Source organism: Miniopterus natalensis, chromosome 17 (assembly GCF_054644295.1).
Source record: "Miniopterus natalensis isolate mMinNat1 chromosome 17, mMinNat1.hap1, whole genome shotgun sequence".
Classification (NCBI taxonomy): domain Eukaryota; kingdom Metazoa; phylum Chordata; class Mammalia; order Chiroptera; family Miniopteridae; genus Miniopterus; species Miniopterus natalensis.
The window spans coordinates 23,526,437-23,542,905 of NC_142097.1; the positions used below are offsets into that span (position 1 = coordinate 23,526,437).

Consider the following 16,469-nt stretch of genomic DNA (forward strand, 5'->3'; position numbering starts at 1 on the left):
GGCATGTACAGAAGGGGCGCTGTGATGGACGGAAAACCAGGACCTAGGGCTAGGGCAGAATAGAGGGAGGTGGCACTTCCCTCAATGTTACAATCTTAAGGTGGGGAGGAGCTTTTTGGGCTCTCCATCCTTGCGGGAAGCGTCCCCCCGTTTGTCGAGGGTAAGCCTAAGGACAGGGATCTAGGCCAACGTAGGAGACTCAGGACACCATTGCGCCCTCCGAAAAGAGGGGAGACGCAGTTCTCTGCCTCTCCGGGAACCTGACCTAGGCCACGTCCCGCCTGCCTGCACGGAGCACGGCGTTAAGACCCAGCAGGCACGCCGGGCCGGCCCCGACCCCGCCTGCTCGCCCGCAGGCCTGGCCTGGAACCGCGCTGCGCCGGGAGAGCCGGCGGGCAGGCGCCGCGGGGGTATGGGGCGGGCGGCCTGGGTGCTGCTGTGGCTGCTGCTGGGCAGCTCCGAGGCGCAGTACGAGAAGTACAGTTTCCGGGGCTTCCCGCCCGAGGACCTGATGCCGCTGGCCACGGCCTACGGGCACGCGCTGGAGCAGTACGAGGCCGAGAGCTGGCGCGAGAGCGCGCGCTACCTGGAAGCGGCGCTGCGGCTGCACCGGCTGCTGCGGGACAGCGAGGCCTTCTGCCACGCTAACTGCAGCGGGCCCGCGCCGCCCGCCGCCTCGGCCCTCGGGCCCACGCCCGGCCACGACGGCGGGCAGGGCGACGAGTGGGCCCGTGAGCTGCAGCTCTTCGGCCACGTCCTGGAGCGCGCCGCCTGCTTGCGACGCTGCAAGAGGACGCTGCCCGCCTTCCAGGTACCCTACCCGCCGCGCCAGCTGCTGCGCGACTTCCAGAGCCGACTGCCTTACCAGTACCTGCACTACGCGCAGTTCAAGGTGCGCTCCCGCCCCCGGGCCCTGCGGGGCTCGTCGCTCCCAGCGGCGTCGGGTTTCTGGCCGGTTACGGAGGAGCGATTGCTGTCATTGATCCCCAAGCCCTCTTGTGCGCTCAGAGCAGCGGGCCCTGGCCCTACTGACCCACTCTGTCCCCACCCCGCAGGCTAACCGGCTGGAGAAGGCCTTGGCCGCGGCCTACACCTTCCTCCAGAAGAACCCCAAGCACGAGCTAACCACCAAGTATCTCAACTACTACCGGGGGCTGCTGGATGCGGCCGAGGAGCCACTCACCGACTTGGAGGCGCAGCCCTATGAGGTGGGGTGGCGGGGAAGGGCTGTCCCTAAAGCTCCTCCCTAATCCCCCCAAAGGACTTGTGGAGGAGGGGAGCGTGGTGGGGGTTTCCCTGATCCCCCACCACGCTCCGCTCCAGGCCGTGTTCCTCCGGGCGGTGAAGCTCTACAATAGCGGGGATTTCCGCAGCAGCACAGAGGACATGGAGCGGGCCCTGGCCGAGTACCTGGCTATCTTTGCCCGCTGTCTGGCTGGCTGCGAGGGGGCCCACGAGCAGGTGGACTTCAAGGACTTCTACCCTGCCATAGCAGGTACCCCTGCCCAAACCCATGGGGCATCCTTCCCGGCCACCACTGAGCTCTGCTTCCCAGAACAACTCAGGCCCCTTAACACATTTATGGAGCACCTACTTAGTGCTTGGGAGGTAGTCAGGAGTCAGGTGTAATCCCGCCCCTGGGAGTGTGGAGTGTGCAGTCGGCTGAGAGAGACAGGGTAATAGGTCCCCTGCCACTGGGTGCAAAAGGGCTGCAGTCTGGAGTGTCTAAGGTGCTGGGCATCAGTGGAGAGAGGCAGTGACATCCCTAAAGGATCTGGGGAGGTTGGGTTCACAGGCTCTCCAGGGAGAGGTCAATACAGGTGAAAGGTGCCCAACTGAGATGGGAAATAGCCCAGCACATATGTACCAAAAGCATTTTGTGGCCAGAAATCACACCTAGTCTGGGAGTCCCTAACTGCAGGAGTCCCTCAATGCAGGGCAGAAAGGGCTGTCCTGAGCTTTTGAATCTGGGCATCAGTCCCGCTTCCAAACCTCACCTGCCACTCTCCCAGAGAGCAGAGCTGTGGGTGGTAAGTCAGCCCTGCCCTCAGCATTACTCATCCTATCTACCACATCTCAGGTGATTCCAACAGCCTCTGCAGGCAGAGCTGGGACTAAAGTCATCTCCATCGCCCCATCTGAGGAACGGAGCTGTTCAGCACACCACCAGCTTCTCACCACTGCTTCCCATCCCCCAGATATCTTTGCAGAATCCCTGCAGTGCAAGGTGGACTGTGAGGCCAACTTGACCCCCAACGTGGGTGGCTACTTCGTGGAGAAGTTTGTGGCCACCATGTATCACTACCTGCAGTTTGCCTACTACAAATGTGAGTCTCCTGGTGGGCTTAGGGGGTGGGGAGCGGAGAGCACTGTACTGGGGGCATCACAGAGTCAGGGGAAGCCAATCCTCAGAATTCAGGCCCCTGGGCAATTGGGAGGACAATGTGGGGTGGCAGGTGAGGCTTGTGGAAGAGAACAGAGAGCAGCCTCGGGAGGATTCCAGGGCCTCTTGAGTAAATGACTAGATAGCCAACAATTGCACAGCACTTGAAAGTTTACAAAGCCCTGCCACATCTGTTTATCTCACTTCATCCTCTCACCAACCCCCTGACATTACTGGACCCATTTTTCAGATGAGGAAACAGAGGCTCATGGAGGGCAAGGGGCCATTAGTCACATAGCTAATAAAAAGTAGCATCAGCCTGGCCCCCCCCCCCCCCCCCCAGCATCAACCTAGGATCCAGGAGATGGGGGTTGGTTTCCTGGTCAGGGCACATGCTCAGGTTGCTGGCTCAATCCCCACTAGGGGGCATGCAGGAGGCAGCCAATCAAAGACTCTCATCATTGATGTTTCTATCTCTCTCTCCCTCTCCCTTCCTTTCTCTGAAATCAATAAAGATATATAGATATTTTAAAAAGTAGCACCAGAGCCCTGGCCAGTGTGGCTCAGATGATTGGTTGACATTCTGTGTACCAAAAGGTTGCCAGTTTGATCCCCAGTAGGGGGTATGCAGGAGGCAGCCAGCCAATAAATGTTCTGCTCTCACATCTCACAATGTTTCTCTTTCTCTCTCTCCCTCTCCCTTCCCCTCTCTCTAAAAATCAGTTTTTTAAAATCTTAAAAAAAAACCCCAAAACTTAAGGCTTTCCTCGTTTGAGGGAGATCCTGGCCACAGGGAGGGCTGGGATGAACAATCTCAGGGTTCCTGCAATGCAGAGATGCCAAGATTCAGACAGAGGCTGGAGTTGGAGTGGAGGGCCTGAGGACCAAGGGGCCAAGAGACCCTTCATAGGTCCGGTTGGATAGGAGGTTGAGGACCGCCACTGGCCTCTAATTCCCCAGTGACAATTCTCCAGCTGCGTGAGCTTGACCAGTTTACCTAACCCCTCTGTGCCTTGCATTTCTTACCTGTAAAATGGGGATGACAATGATGTTGAGTCTTAAATGGCCTGGCACACAGTAAGTGCCCAATACATCCTGGCTTGCATTATGGTTGGGTGGGTGAGACACCCAGAGGTATTCTGGGAGATGGCTAGGGAGGCAGGGGCACTGGACTGAATGGGGAGAAAGGGGTGGGTGAGGTGGGGGTCATCCCTAAAAGTGGGGAGTGCCAGGGCTGCTCTCACTCCTCTTCTGTCTGCAGTGAACGACGCACGTCAGGCCGCCCGCAGCGCCGCCAGCTACATGCTCTTCGACCCTGAGGACAGTGTCATGCAGCAGAACCTGGTGTATTACCGCTTCCACCGGGCTCGCTGGGGCCTGGAGGAGGAGGACTTCCAGCCCCGGGAGGTGGGCATCGCCTTCTGAGGCGCTCTCGGGACCGTGGGGTTTGATAAAAAATTCTGGCTCCCTGGGAAGGCAGGATGGGAAGTGAAAAGAAAAAATATGGGTTGTGGTTGTCGTCCTGGGTTCAAACCCAGCTTTGTGGTCCTGGGAACACTGCTGACCTTTTCTGATTCTGTTGCTCACCTGCAAAATGGGGATGGCACTACCTACCTTGCCGGCATATCCTGGGGTGTGGGGGGTATAAAAATAGCTGTTGGTTCCTGCCTGCTCCCTTCCCCACCCTCGTCATCCACATTGCTGGCCTTCTCCCCCAGGGACCTCCCAGCCTGGACCAACTGAGAAACTCCTTGGGAGTCTAGGGCAACACTGGCAAATATGGGGCACGTGGTGCTATTTCCTTGTCAGTGGCAGACATTGCTAATCAATTGAGGCACTCTTTCTCACTGAGCCCTCAGAATCCTCCTTAACCCAGCACGCCAAACAGCTTCAATTTTTTCAATCAGCATGTGAGCTGATACCTGTTCCAGGCTCCTTGAGCTGGAAAAAGGCCAGAGGACCCACATCCTAGGAGCTCTGGTTCCTCCACCATCTGGCAGCAGGGTCCAGCTCACCTCACTTTCCTTCCCTCCTTCCAGGAGGCCATGCTCTACCACAATCAGACAGCTGAGCTGCGGGAGCTGCTGGAGTTCGCGCACATGTACCTGCTGCAGTCCGATGATGAGGTAAGTGTCCCCCTGCCCTCCGGGGCTGGGTGGTGATGGAGACCCCTTGGTCTTCTTCCTTGGGCCACTTTGCGAAAGCTCAGTCCCAGCTCCCAGCAGTCAGCTGTTGTGAAGCAGGAGAGATTCTCCTGTCCCTTATCTACACCTGCCCTTCTCTCTCTGCTCAATGTTCTCATGCCCCCTTCTCCATATGTCTGAATTTGAATTGTGCTTCCCCTGGGCCCAGCTCAGGTGGCACCTCCTCCAGGAAGCCCTGCTGCATGCCCTGGTTCTGTCTTCCAGGCTTGCAATGCCAGCTCTGGCCTTCCACCTGGACCTGGACTTATTTGCAATCCTGATCCCTCCCACCCTCTGCCCCTTCTCCAGCCACCCTCCTAGAGGGTTGTGCTCCAGAAACGGGGCGGGGGGGGGGCAGGTTATTCCCAGCTCTCCCACAGTGCCTGGGACGACAAAGCTGGCTCTCAGAAACTGAGTTCGAATGAACCAGTGAAAGGACTGAAGAGTAAGAACGGTCCATGGCGTGTGACATTGACCCTGAATGAGGGTTTGAGAGTGAGAATTCTCTCAGGGGTCCCTGCTCAGTGCTTCTTTATCTGCCCCCTCCTTCGTTTGAGCACCATGCTCCCTCATTGAACATGGGGGCCAGGTCTACACTCGTAGCATCCAGGTTGGTGCTAGTCAGACTTGGCTCCACCACTTCCCAAATGGGCCACCTCCAGGCAAGTTCTAGGTAACCCTCAAACTTTCATTTCTTCCTCCATTGAGTGGGGAGACTAATGCCCATCTCATACCTTGTAGTGAGAATTAAATGAGTTCAAGTTTGTAAAGCACTTTGTATAGAGCTGGCACGTAGTAGGTGCTCAGCAAGTGGTAGCCATTTTAATACTGCTATGCGTTGTGTGCTGTTTGCCAGATACCGTGTTTGGGGCTGGGGTGAATTATGAGAGGCACAGTCCTTTTCTCCAGCAGCAGGGGGAGGCACAAAACTCCTCTCCTTGTGGGAGAGGTCAGCACGGGCACCAGGTACCAGAGGACTCCTGACCCAGCCAGGGTCATATCAAGCGCTGCATCTTGGAGCTGATGCCTGTCATTGGAGGGATAAACAAGAGCTATCCAGGCACGGGGAGTAAAAGTGTTCCCAGCTGGGAATAGCGTGAGCAGACATTATGCACAGACTAGCAGTACTTTAGGGGTATTTATACTTAAAAGGTGGGCTGTGGGGAGGGGGATGCTTATGCTAACACTGAATCTGTGCTGGTGGAGCCCCAGGTACCAGTTCAGGGAGGGGGCAGCTTGGAAATAGGACTTTGTCAGAGAAACCCTCATACGGTTCCTGTGTGAGATCTTGAGACAGATAGGATGGGAGCTGATCCAGGTTTGTGCCTTCTGTGATCTGGTTTCTCCCCCAACTCTGCTCTAGATGGAACTGGAGGAGACAGAACCGCCCTTGGAGCCCAAGGACCACCCATCTGATGCTGAGTTTGAGGGGGAGGGCGACTACGAGGAGGGCATCTATGCTGACTGTTGGCAGGAGCCGGACGCCAAGGGTGATGAGGCTGAAGCTGGTCAGTGACTTGAGCCATGGTAGAGGGGTGGGGATGCAGCCTGAGATGGAGGTTGGGGACAGACGGATCTAGGCATTGGGTTACAGAGGCAGAGAGGAATATGTATGTTGGATGCTGAGACTCCCTCCTCTGGGGCCTTCCAGCCTATTGGCAACCCCTTTTTGGGGTGGCATCCTTCCTGGGAGCAGGGGCCAGCTGAGACCTATTCCTGGGGCGCCTCACTTCTGCCTTCCCAACCTCACCGCAGGACAGCACCCAGACGTGTTGGGAGTGGGTGGGGAGCTCACCCCAGTGCTCTCTCCTTTTCTTTGCAGAGCCAGAGCCTGAACTAGCATGAGAAGAGAGCCACCCCTGCACCTCTCAAGAGCTTGGGAAGCCTGGGTCCAATGGGACCACCCTTAGCAGCCTGGACAGCAGCAAGAACTATTTATTAAAAATGTAAAATGGACATAGCTGACCAGGCCCCATCCTGTCCCACACATGAGTGCTGCTCCTGGGGCCCCTCCTGCCTCCTCACTGGGCCTCTGGACCACAGGATGGTGGCGCTGCAGCTGCTAACAGCCTGCCCCCCTCCCAGTGCTCTCCCCCTGGAGGAGAAGATTCCAGCTTCTCCTAGTTGGAGCCTCAGCCTGAATTTCAGAGACAGCAGGGGGGCAGCTGGCATCATGAAGAGTACTGGACCAGGAGTCCAGCAGTTCCTGGCACACCGGCCATGGGGGCTCAATAAATGTTTCTTGTTGAATGAATTACAGGGCCTGGGGTCCAGTCTCCCCTGGGCTGTGTGGTGAGGGTGCAGGTCCTTCCCTCCCTCCCTGCACCCGTCTCCCCCTATCTGTAAATAGGGAGGTGGAGGAGGTGGTGAGGAGGCACAGTCTGGCTTCTGTGGACCCTGGGAGTTTGTGACCCTGAGGAGCTGCAGCATGTCATTGCAATCTGCCGCCAGAGGGCGTGAGGACACAGTTCTGCCCTGAATCCTGGGAAGATGGTGGTTTCAGATACCTAAGATGGGATGTCCTGTGTTTTCCCGGTTCAGCATGGCTTCCCCTGGGGAATGTGGCAAGTGAGGGGAAGGGGCCATGGACATTTACTCCCGGTTTTTACTTCCCAGACACTGACTCAGGTTCCTTGGAGTCAGAGTGAGCATGCCCTGCCCGCTCTGCCCATTCTCCATGACACAGCCAAGATTGGGGCCCCATCTAAGCAGCCAGAGGAGCCCTAGGGATACCATTGGATAACGAGACTTCATGGTGGTAGTGGGACTGCCAGACTGTCTTGCCCAATCTTGCATGGGCTCTAGGGGGCAGAGAATCTGGAGATGTGGGGGTGAGAGTGGTGTCTGGTGGCTATCACCCAGCCCTGTGACTCACCCGTGTCCCCTCCGTGTTCCACAATGGGGAAGCAGGGGCCAAAGGGGTGTCTTTAGGAAGGGACCATGGGCCAGGGCCTGCCAGGTGACAATTATGCCTCACTCCCCATGTTTCTGGCCTCCTAGGAGCAGGGTGATGGAGGAGCCTTCTCTCTTACTGTAGGGTGGAACTGGAGCTGGGAAGCTGAGTTCTCACTTTCCACACCCCTACTTTCCCCAGAAGTGCCAGGTGACCTGGCCTGGGCCCCGCCCATCTCTGTGCCCAGGAGAACTCCCTACCCCTCCCCACACCCCTTTCCTAGGCCCTTGGTGCTGATGATGGTGGGAAGGCCAGAGTCTGAGTCTGGAGCACAGATGGGTGGGGTCAAGGGCGAAGGTGACCTCATTAAACTCCCTCCCTCACTCCCTCCCATAGGTGAGTCTGTAGTGGTGGTGTCTCCTGAGAGCACCCAGGTGCCAGGGTGGCCCAGCCCAACCCCACCCCTTTCAAGCTGCTGTGTTGTCTGCTTCCACCGAGGCTCTGCCCCTTGTTGCTGGGAGGGGCTGCCCTCTGGGGCTGGCACTTCAGCGGGTGGGGAGCAGGGATGTGCTGGAGCCTGCCTGTGTGATTAGGAGCCTTGGAATCTGAAAGGTGGGTGTGAATCTGAAAGTGCGGGAGTGCGAAGGTCTGTATGCTTGTGCGTTGTGTGGATATGCGAGGCTGGGTGTGAGTGTGTGCCTGTGTGCGTGGGTCACAGTGTCCATCCATGGCAATGTTGTGGGTGACTGAACGTGTCTCTGCACATGTGTCCCTGTGCATTTGTGACTCTGATTCACTCCCTCAGAACATACTGAGGGCACGCTGGTGATGAGCATATACTAGTGGGCAAAGCAGACCAAGCACCCTGCCCTGGTGGAGCTTGCATTCCAGTGGGGAGACAGGCAGTAAACACTAAATGTTATAAATAATAATAAATTATTAGATAGCCCTAGCTGGTTTGGCTTAGTGGCTAAAGCATTGGCCCTTGGACTGAAGGGTCCTGGGTTTGATTCCGGCCAAAGGCATATACCTTGTTTGCAGGCTTGATCCCTGCCGATCGATGTGTCTCTCTCACATCAATGTTTCTCTCTCTCTCTCCCTTCCACACTCTCTGAAAAGCAATGGAAAAAATATCCTCTGGTGAGGATTAAAGGAAAAAAAGATAAATAAGATGGAAAAATAGAACTGGGTAAAATGATGGAGAGAACAGAGGGGTTGCAGTTTTAGAAGTATGTTGATGTGTGTGTCCAAGTGTGCATCTGAGAGTAGCATTTCTGAGTATGTGGTAATGAGGCAGAGTGTGTGTGTGTATGTGTGTGTGTGTGTGTGTGTGTGTGTGTGTGTGTGTGTAGGGTATCCCCTGGGAGCAGAAGTCTGGCCCCTTTCTAGGCACCGATCCCCCAGACAGACCATCAGCCCAAGCCTTTCCAGCTGGTGTGCCATGCTCAGCTCCTCTTTCCCAGGCAGCACCAACCCCTCCTGCCTTTCCCTAATGCCAGCCTCTCCCCAGTGCTGGGCTAGCTCCCCAAACCGGTGAGACGGAGTCCCAGCAAGTCCCAGCGTGGGCCCTCTGGGGCCCTCCAGCCCATTCTCCCAACCCCACCCAGCCCAGACGCCCTTGCCTCCTCCACATCTGTCTCCTTACCCCACTCCCAGCACCCCACCCAGCACCTCATCAGTCATAGCATCTGTAGAAAATGGGTAGAAGGTTAGTGATGGCCCAAAGGGCGCTGGGGATGGAGATCTCACACAGTGGGGGCCAGACTCAGATGCCACAGAAGTGTCCTGGACCCAGAAAGACCCTATCCTACGTAAAGCATCACTACTACAGTGTATTGAATACCTACTATGTGCCTGACACTTGGCAGGTTCTTTATAACACTCAAAACAGTCTTGCAATGTAGATATCAATGCCCCTCGGCCACAGGTGAGGCTGCGCCATGAGAAGCGGCTTGTCCAAGGTTCCTCAAGGCCGGGTGGCTGAGCTGGGTTTGAGCCTTTTCTCCTCAAATCAGACAGGGGGGAGAAAGATGAGAATGCCACCCTGGTCTCTGGTGTTGTCTTTGTCCCTTTAGGCTGTCAGCAGGGGCCAAACAGAGGAAGGTGAGGGCCAGATGTGGAAACAAAAGGCCCACATTGTCACAGCTCACTTCCAGAAGAGAGGAAGGGAGGGAGGGAGGGAGGGAGGGAGGGAGGGAGGGAGGGAGGGAGGGAGGGAGGGAGGGAGGGAGGGAGGGAGGGTAGACGAGGCAGCAGTCAGGGACCCTCCCTCAGGCCTGATCCCAGAGCCATTCTTGCCCCTGTGTAAGCTCCCTGAGACTGGGCTGGATGTTAGGGCACCTGGGGACAGACTTGCCGGAGTCACTTAGACTAGCCTATTCTTGAATCCTGAGACGTGATGGTCAAGTGAGGTGGGAGGAGTCCCATGGCCTTCCCCAAAATTCCAGTAAATTTCAATGGAAGAAATTCCCCTCTTAGGTTTGAGAAATAGTTGTTGAAGTCTTACCCTCTTGTTCCCCTTTTCTGGGAGAGCAGGATCCCCTGGGGACAAAGAATGACACCTTCCTGTGTCAGAAGGCTGTGTCCAGTTGGCACTGGGGCCAACTGCATAACCTGACGGGAAGTCCAGGCAGCCACAAGGCCCAAGCCCTCCACAGCTTCCCCACTTCTCTCCAAGGTCAGCTCTGGTGGATGCCCCCAGTTTCATAGACCGGGAAACTAAGGCCCAGAGAGGCTAGATTGGGCCCCCAAGGCCAGGGCTCACTCTAAGGTAGGCTGGTGCAATCCAGCCCAGCTCCCTTTCCAGGATCCAGCTCCAAGATGACTGGGGATTAGATGGGAGTGTGCTAGGGGCTGGGGCCACCCACTCCAGTCATCCTCAGGCCAAACCCAAGGCCAACCTGTGGACACATCACCTCATAATTAATGCCAGCGAGGGACCCACCTGGTGCCAGGGTGCCTGGATAGCATCTGTTTTGTCCCCCAAACAGCCCCTGGTGTGGGAGCATCTCTCATGCCCATGACTCAGGTGGGGAAACTGAGGTAAGGGGAGGATATACCTGCTCATTTACACCTCCCCCCCCACACACACAGAGGCACACACAGGCGCACACAGGCACACATGTACTTGATCCACTAACCTGTGAAAGGACTCACCAAGGGAAGCCACTCTGAAAGAAGAGGCCAAGAGAACTTGACATTTGCCATTTCTGGTCACCTTTTCCATCTTTCATTTTAGAAGAGTGCGATGTTATGTTCCTGGAGCAAAGTAAGAGGTGGCCGCTGGAGATTCCTTCCTTTTCCCTTCACCACTTGGCTAAATCCTCATGGCCTTCCTGGAGGGGGAGGCTGGGAAGAATCAAGGTCCGGCTGCTTTAAGTGGGGAGTCTGGCTTTTCTCCCCGGCCTGGGTGGGTGTTGGGAGCCTCACAGCCACAGGGGACTTCCCGTTAATATTTTTCATTATCTCCAAATGAAGTTATGCACCAAGTTATAGACACAGGGACAGACAGGAATGAAGTAAAAAAATGCTTGTCGTATGACTTTAACCTTTAGCACAATTATTTTGATAACCCTGCTTGTTTGTTTGTTTGTTTTAAATACCTTGGTATTCTCAAAAATGGAAATATCTCTGGTCTCCCCACCCAAATGCTCTCACACTTTGGATGGAGCTGGCTTCTCTCCAGCACCCTCCTCACAGCTGGGTCCAGCCTTCACCCACCCCCACGCTCTCTGCCCCTCCCCCTCATGACTTCCAGGTTCTCTGCTGGGGCCATAAATTATCCATGAACTGTACGTTGGCTGCTTCTTGAACTGAGGCTGAAGTGCTGATGAAATATTCAAGGATCTCAACTCTCAAATTCCCTGGTGGCCAAGGGATGGGACCGGGGATTAATGTACATGGCCAGGGGGCTCGAAGTCCTAACTCCAGTTTCCACCAAGGGAGCTGGAGAGGGCCTGGGAGCTGGGGGAAGGGTCTCTTTGCATAATTGATGGCTGTGGCTCTGGGAGGTGCCCTCTTGGGCTTTAGAGGGTTTAAAGGAAGTAAAGGGAGATTACAGATTTAGACCTCTGAGGAGAGCTGGAGTGGAGAGCTGGTGGGCAGGAGACAAAGCTTCAAGTCCCAGCCCTGATATGAATCTGCTGGTGTGATTTTAGGGAAGTTCATTCATCTCCTGACTCCAGTCTCAGTTTCCCCATATATACCAGGAAGGAGGCTCTGATCAGACTATTACTTCTTTTTCTTCCCAAGGATTCTCAACAGGTGAGGGAAAAAAGAAATTCCTGCCATCTCTCTGTGTGTGTGTGTGTGTGTGTGTGTGTGTGTGTGTGTGTGTGTGTTCTCAGAAGGGAGGGATGGCCTCTCTGTGGGGAGGGCACCTGTCAGGGCAGGCATCTCCTGGTTTGTGGGAGAGGGAGGGGCAGGCAGGCTGGCAGGGTGGGTGGGGCTCTAGCTGTGTCAGCCGGTGTGTGGAGTTGCCCTGGCCAGGAGCAGGAAGGGGTGTGACTCAGGTGGCTAGACCTCCCCCACCCCTCTCCCCACTCAATCACTCAGGAGGGGGAGGGGATGCTCAGAGAGCCAGGGAGTCCCAGGATCAGAATACAATCCTAATGTTTGCAGCCCACCCTGTTGGGCTCCAGAAGTCCTGGAATTGCACCTTGGGGGGGTGGGGGGATGGGGAGGGTGGGAGGGAAAGGGAGGGCAAACCCCCGATAGACCTCTGGAGAGGTCTTGACCTTCCTCTAGCCGCTCCCTCCACCACCTCCAGCCCCTGGTATCTCATCCAGGCCTGTGCTATTTCTAGCCTCTCCTATCTCTGTTTTCTTGTCTCCCTGTTTTCCCTTTGACATTCTATCCCCACCCACACATCTTGCTGTGAAGTGTCACTGGAGCTACCTCTATAATTAAGAGCTCACCCCCCTTGCCCTGGCTGGGCACACACCAAAAGACCAGACCCAGGCCCTGGGCAGCCTCTAGCCCCCAGGCTCCTCTCCTAGACAAAGGGCAGAAAACAGGCGGGAGCACTCCTACCCCAGGGTCCGGTACCTACCCTGCTCCTGCTCCTGCTCCTGCTCCTGCTCTGGGGGATGCCTGTGTCCCTTCCCCCCAGAAGAGTTTGGGAGCCCAGAGGCCCTTCTGCAGCGGCCAATGTCCTCTCCTGGTTCAGGGGTCACTCTGAGCAAGTCCTCCCACCCCAACACTGAGGGCAGGGGCAGGAGTATAAATGGAGGCTCATATACATAGATCTAAATAACTTAGGAATCAAGCTAACAAACTGTTACTAAGATATACCTTGACAAGTATACCTCCACAATTAACCGAAGGGCTAGGATGGAACTGAGACTCCTGACTCCTTCTCAGAACATGGCATTCTGGGGATAACTGTCCCCTGGCCCCAGTCCTTGGGCCATCTCCCCTTTCCTTCACGCCCTGGCTCCCCCCACACCACAGAGGGCCTCCAGTACATGCGTGTAGATATTCCAGCTTGCAAGGCTGTGATGTGTCCATCCCTCCCCCATAACTGCCCCTTGCCACCCTTTGTCTAAGTGTGCACATACAGTGTGTGGTGCCGCTGTCCATTCTCAGGAGGAAGGGCGGGAGTAAGGTACTCCTACAAGCAAGAGTCAGTGCTGAGCAAGGAATTCCAGAGTAGCCGGTACCCAGAATGTGGTCTCGAAGGGGAAAGGTATGAACTCTGTGTAGGCTTGTCCTCCTGGCCATGTGTGGAAGGTGCAACCCCAGCACCAGCAAGGGGGGCCTTCCAAAGGGCAGGAGCCAGGGCAGAAGCCCCCCACCCCCACCCCAGTCTATAAATGGCTCTCCCCTTGCTGAGAGAAAGCCCATGCTCAAGATGCCTCTTGGTTTTGCATTGCCTTTGACTGCAGCCTGCCACAGGGACAGTCCAGTTGTCTGCTCTCCTTGCAGCTGTAACGCCAGGGAGAGCTGCTGTGTGATGAAGAGGGATCATGGTCAGCCTGAAGTTTAGCAACCCGTCTGCTCTCGGGTCTTTCCTGATAGAAACGGCCATTCCTGAGGCTACCTTAGGCGCAAGAGGAGAGAATGTGTGTGTATGTGTGTGTGTGTGTGTGTGTGTGTTGGGGAAAGAGCTGACAGGGCTGGCATTTGTGTATCTGAATCTGCGCCCTTGAGTGTATATCCCTGAGGCGTGGGCATGTAGGCTGTGTGTGTGTGTGATTTGTGCAGACCTACATCTCTGTCTCTGTCTGGGGAAGGGGCCCCCACAGGAAAAAGGTTGAGTTTGAATAGAGAACAGAATCTCTTCCACATCCTTATACGGCCCAGAGGTTCGTGGAGAACCAGGGAAACAGATGAGTGGGGGAGGCCACTGGCTGTTATTCACCGCACCCCTCCCAATAGTGTCTCCCCCCCTCACCAACTACCCTCCCTCCCACCAGTCCCTCATCTGACCCCTCTTTGCCAGCAACTTCTGTCTCTGTGGCAACTTGGGATAGGCCACTTGGTGCTCTTTCCTTCTTTGGTCTGAGGCCTCCGAAAGCTGCAAGGTTGAATGAGCCAGATGTGTTTTTGGCGGCCCAAGGACTCTGCTTCCACTGAGCTTTGGGCAAGAGAAATGAGTTTAAACTGCAGAAATATGAATTGAGGCAAAACATCAGAAGCAACTTACCAGTGTTAGAATAAGGAGACAAAGGTATTCATACCAGGGAGGCTGGAGAATCTCCTTTTCTGGGGATCTGGCAAACAGAAATCCCTGCCTTTCAAGACTTGGAGGCAGGGGACTGGGTAAGATGGCCTTGTGGCCTTTCCTTCAAGTTCAAGCTACAGAGGAGACTGTGGCCATAGAGACTCATTCTGACTCCTTATCTCGAGGCACCTCCTCACTCCATGAGATCACATCCCCCATATAGACAGCTGATTATAGTAAACATTTTTCTGATTCTTTCTGTGCCCCCCATGCCTGGTGCTTAGTAAATGCACAGAAAGTTCCTTGCTCTGCTCTCATCCCAGTCTTTCCCGATGCTGGGGTGGTGCCTCCACCCATTCCCAGCCTTAGTGCTGAGCTCTGAACGTGTTGCAGCACGTTCCAGGCTGACAGGCATGAAGCATTCTGGGGAGACACACACACTTTATTCGGAAGCCTTATTTCTGCCCCTTCACCCCACTCAGGCTTCTCCACCCAGCCCTCTGCAGTCTACCCGCCCTACCCTGCCTGTATGCTGAAGTTGGGAAAAAGGAAGGAGTTAAGCCAGTCTTGGGTCTGGGAGGTGTGTGTGTCAGTGTGCAGGGTGGTGGGGGGTGGGGGGGCCAGGGGAAGATGGGGTGTGGGAGAGGGAGGAAGTGAAACCGTGGTGGTGGCAGCAGCCTAGGAGAGTGTCCTAAGCAGGGGACTGGCCACTGCACTGTGTAGGGTGGCAAGCAGGTGGATAGGGCAGGGATAAGGGAGGAAGAAAGATTCTGAGAAAACTGGAGGAGGGGTAGTAAGGGAAACAGGAAAGGGCAGTGGTCCTGGCATGTGGGATGAGAACTGGTTGGGAATGTTGATGTCTCCCTGGCCCCCTTCTGAAAGACTTCTTGGATGGCACCATCCTCTGAAGTGAGACTGTTTAGCCACTATTCCTTTCTCTGGTGGGGAAAGTGGTCAAGGATGCTGCTGGGGTACCTTTGCCCAGCCCATCCTGTGTGCTAGCTTTGGGGCTATAAAGCTTTTCAGAGGAAGGACTGTTTCCTTAACAACACTCCCCCAAGCTTCCCACACGGAGTGGCTAAGGTGACCTGCTTACACTTAGCCCTTTGGGAGTCCTTTGAGGGTTGGGATCATTTTGACTTTCCGTGTCATCTGGGTCTAACCCAGTGCCTAGCATACAGTTGGTGCTCAATACTTGAGTGTTGCTGAATGAATGTCTGTAAGACTTTGGCATGTTGTACAGCAGACACTCAGTCCATCAACCACACAAAGGAAACAACCTTGTCTTCTTAACCTGCCTATTGGGAAGTTCTTTCAGGTAACTAACTCAGACTCTTCCTCTAATGAGAGGCCCACTGCCTCATTTTCTTTTACACCAGTGTTGTTTTCCTTTAGATCTGCTGCCTGATTTTTTACCAACGATGTTTACAAATGATTTTCTCGAAATCATTGCTCTTTTGTCTCTACCCCAAAATATTTGTTTTTGCCTTTCCTGGCCCCACCCCATAAATGCTTTGACCTTTTATGTCTATGCTATTATTCCACCAGGAGAACATGTGGTTTGGTGGGCCTTGAAATTAGGAGGAGTTCTAGTTCTAGTTTCGAACATGCCATTTTCTAGGTTTGTGACCTCTCTGAACCTCAGTTTCCTCATCTTTGAAATGAGAATCATTTTGATGCCCTAATGATTTTTCAGAATTGTCATGAGAATGAAAAAAACCCCCTCCATATCAGTTATTTAAATTCTAGCATTTAGCAGTTGTCACAGTGATTTTTCACAAACTTTACTTCATTTCATCCCCACACACAACCGTGTGAGAGATATAACTAATATACCCATTTTACAGATGAGGAGAAACAGGGTGAAAGATGAAGTAACTTGTCTAAGATGAAACAACTACTAAGTGGCAAAACCCAAACCCTGGCGTTTTAATTCTAAATCTCATGGGCATTCCATCTTTGGGGAAAAAACCCAACCCAACAAAAAGTCTATGAAATGCTGTGCAAATATGTTATTACGACTTTGTGGCAACAGTGAATAAGCCCAGAGAAGCATCATACCTGACGCTGAGTTGTCTGGCCTGTGAAGGCATCTGTCCTTTCCCATGGCGCCCCCTGACTCACCTGTTGGACCGGTAGGGGGAAGGGGAGAGTAATGAGTCCTACCTGCTCAGAGGTAGGGTGGGGCGAGACACACCCCGTCCCTCCCATTGGTTCTTTCCTTAGGCTTACTGACAGTTCCTTGCCCAATCAGGAGAAAGTAACCTTATATTTGCCAATAGGTGCAGAGTTAGGATGGAACTTCAAGTTGGAGGCCGTCCCCAGAGCCGACTGGCAGTCCCTGGG

At 54.7% G+C, this 16,469-nt stretch overlaps 1 protein-coding gene across 2 annotated transcripts; it reads left to right on the top strand.

Moving 5' to 3' along the window:
- The first annotated feature begins 7 nt into the window (after positions 1 to 7).
- On the top strand, positions 8 to 6,820 carry P3H4 (prolyl 3-hydroxylase family member 4 (inactive)). 2 transcript variants are annotated; one of them, XM_087826110.1, is made up of 8 exons: positions 8 to 892; positions 1,056 to 1,208; positions 1,324 to 1,495; positions 2,199 to 2,327; positions 3,645 to 3,790; positions 4,423 to 4,509; positions 5,930 to 6,074; positions 6,389 to 6,820. In XM_087826110.1, the coding sequence occupies exons 1-8, from the start codon at positions 413 to 415 to the stop codon at positions 6,409 to 6,411; spliced, it is 1,335 nt and encodes a 444-aa protein (XP_087682236.1). In that variant the 5' UTR covers positions 8 to 412; the 3' UTR covers positions 6,412 to 6,820. The 2 variants fall into 2 exon arrangements, with proteins under 2 accessions (XP_087682236.1, XP_087682237.1); XM_087826111.1 differs by having other exon boundaries at positions 8 to 811.
- The last annotated feature ends 9,649 nt before the right edge of the window (positions 6,821 to 16,469 follow it).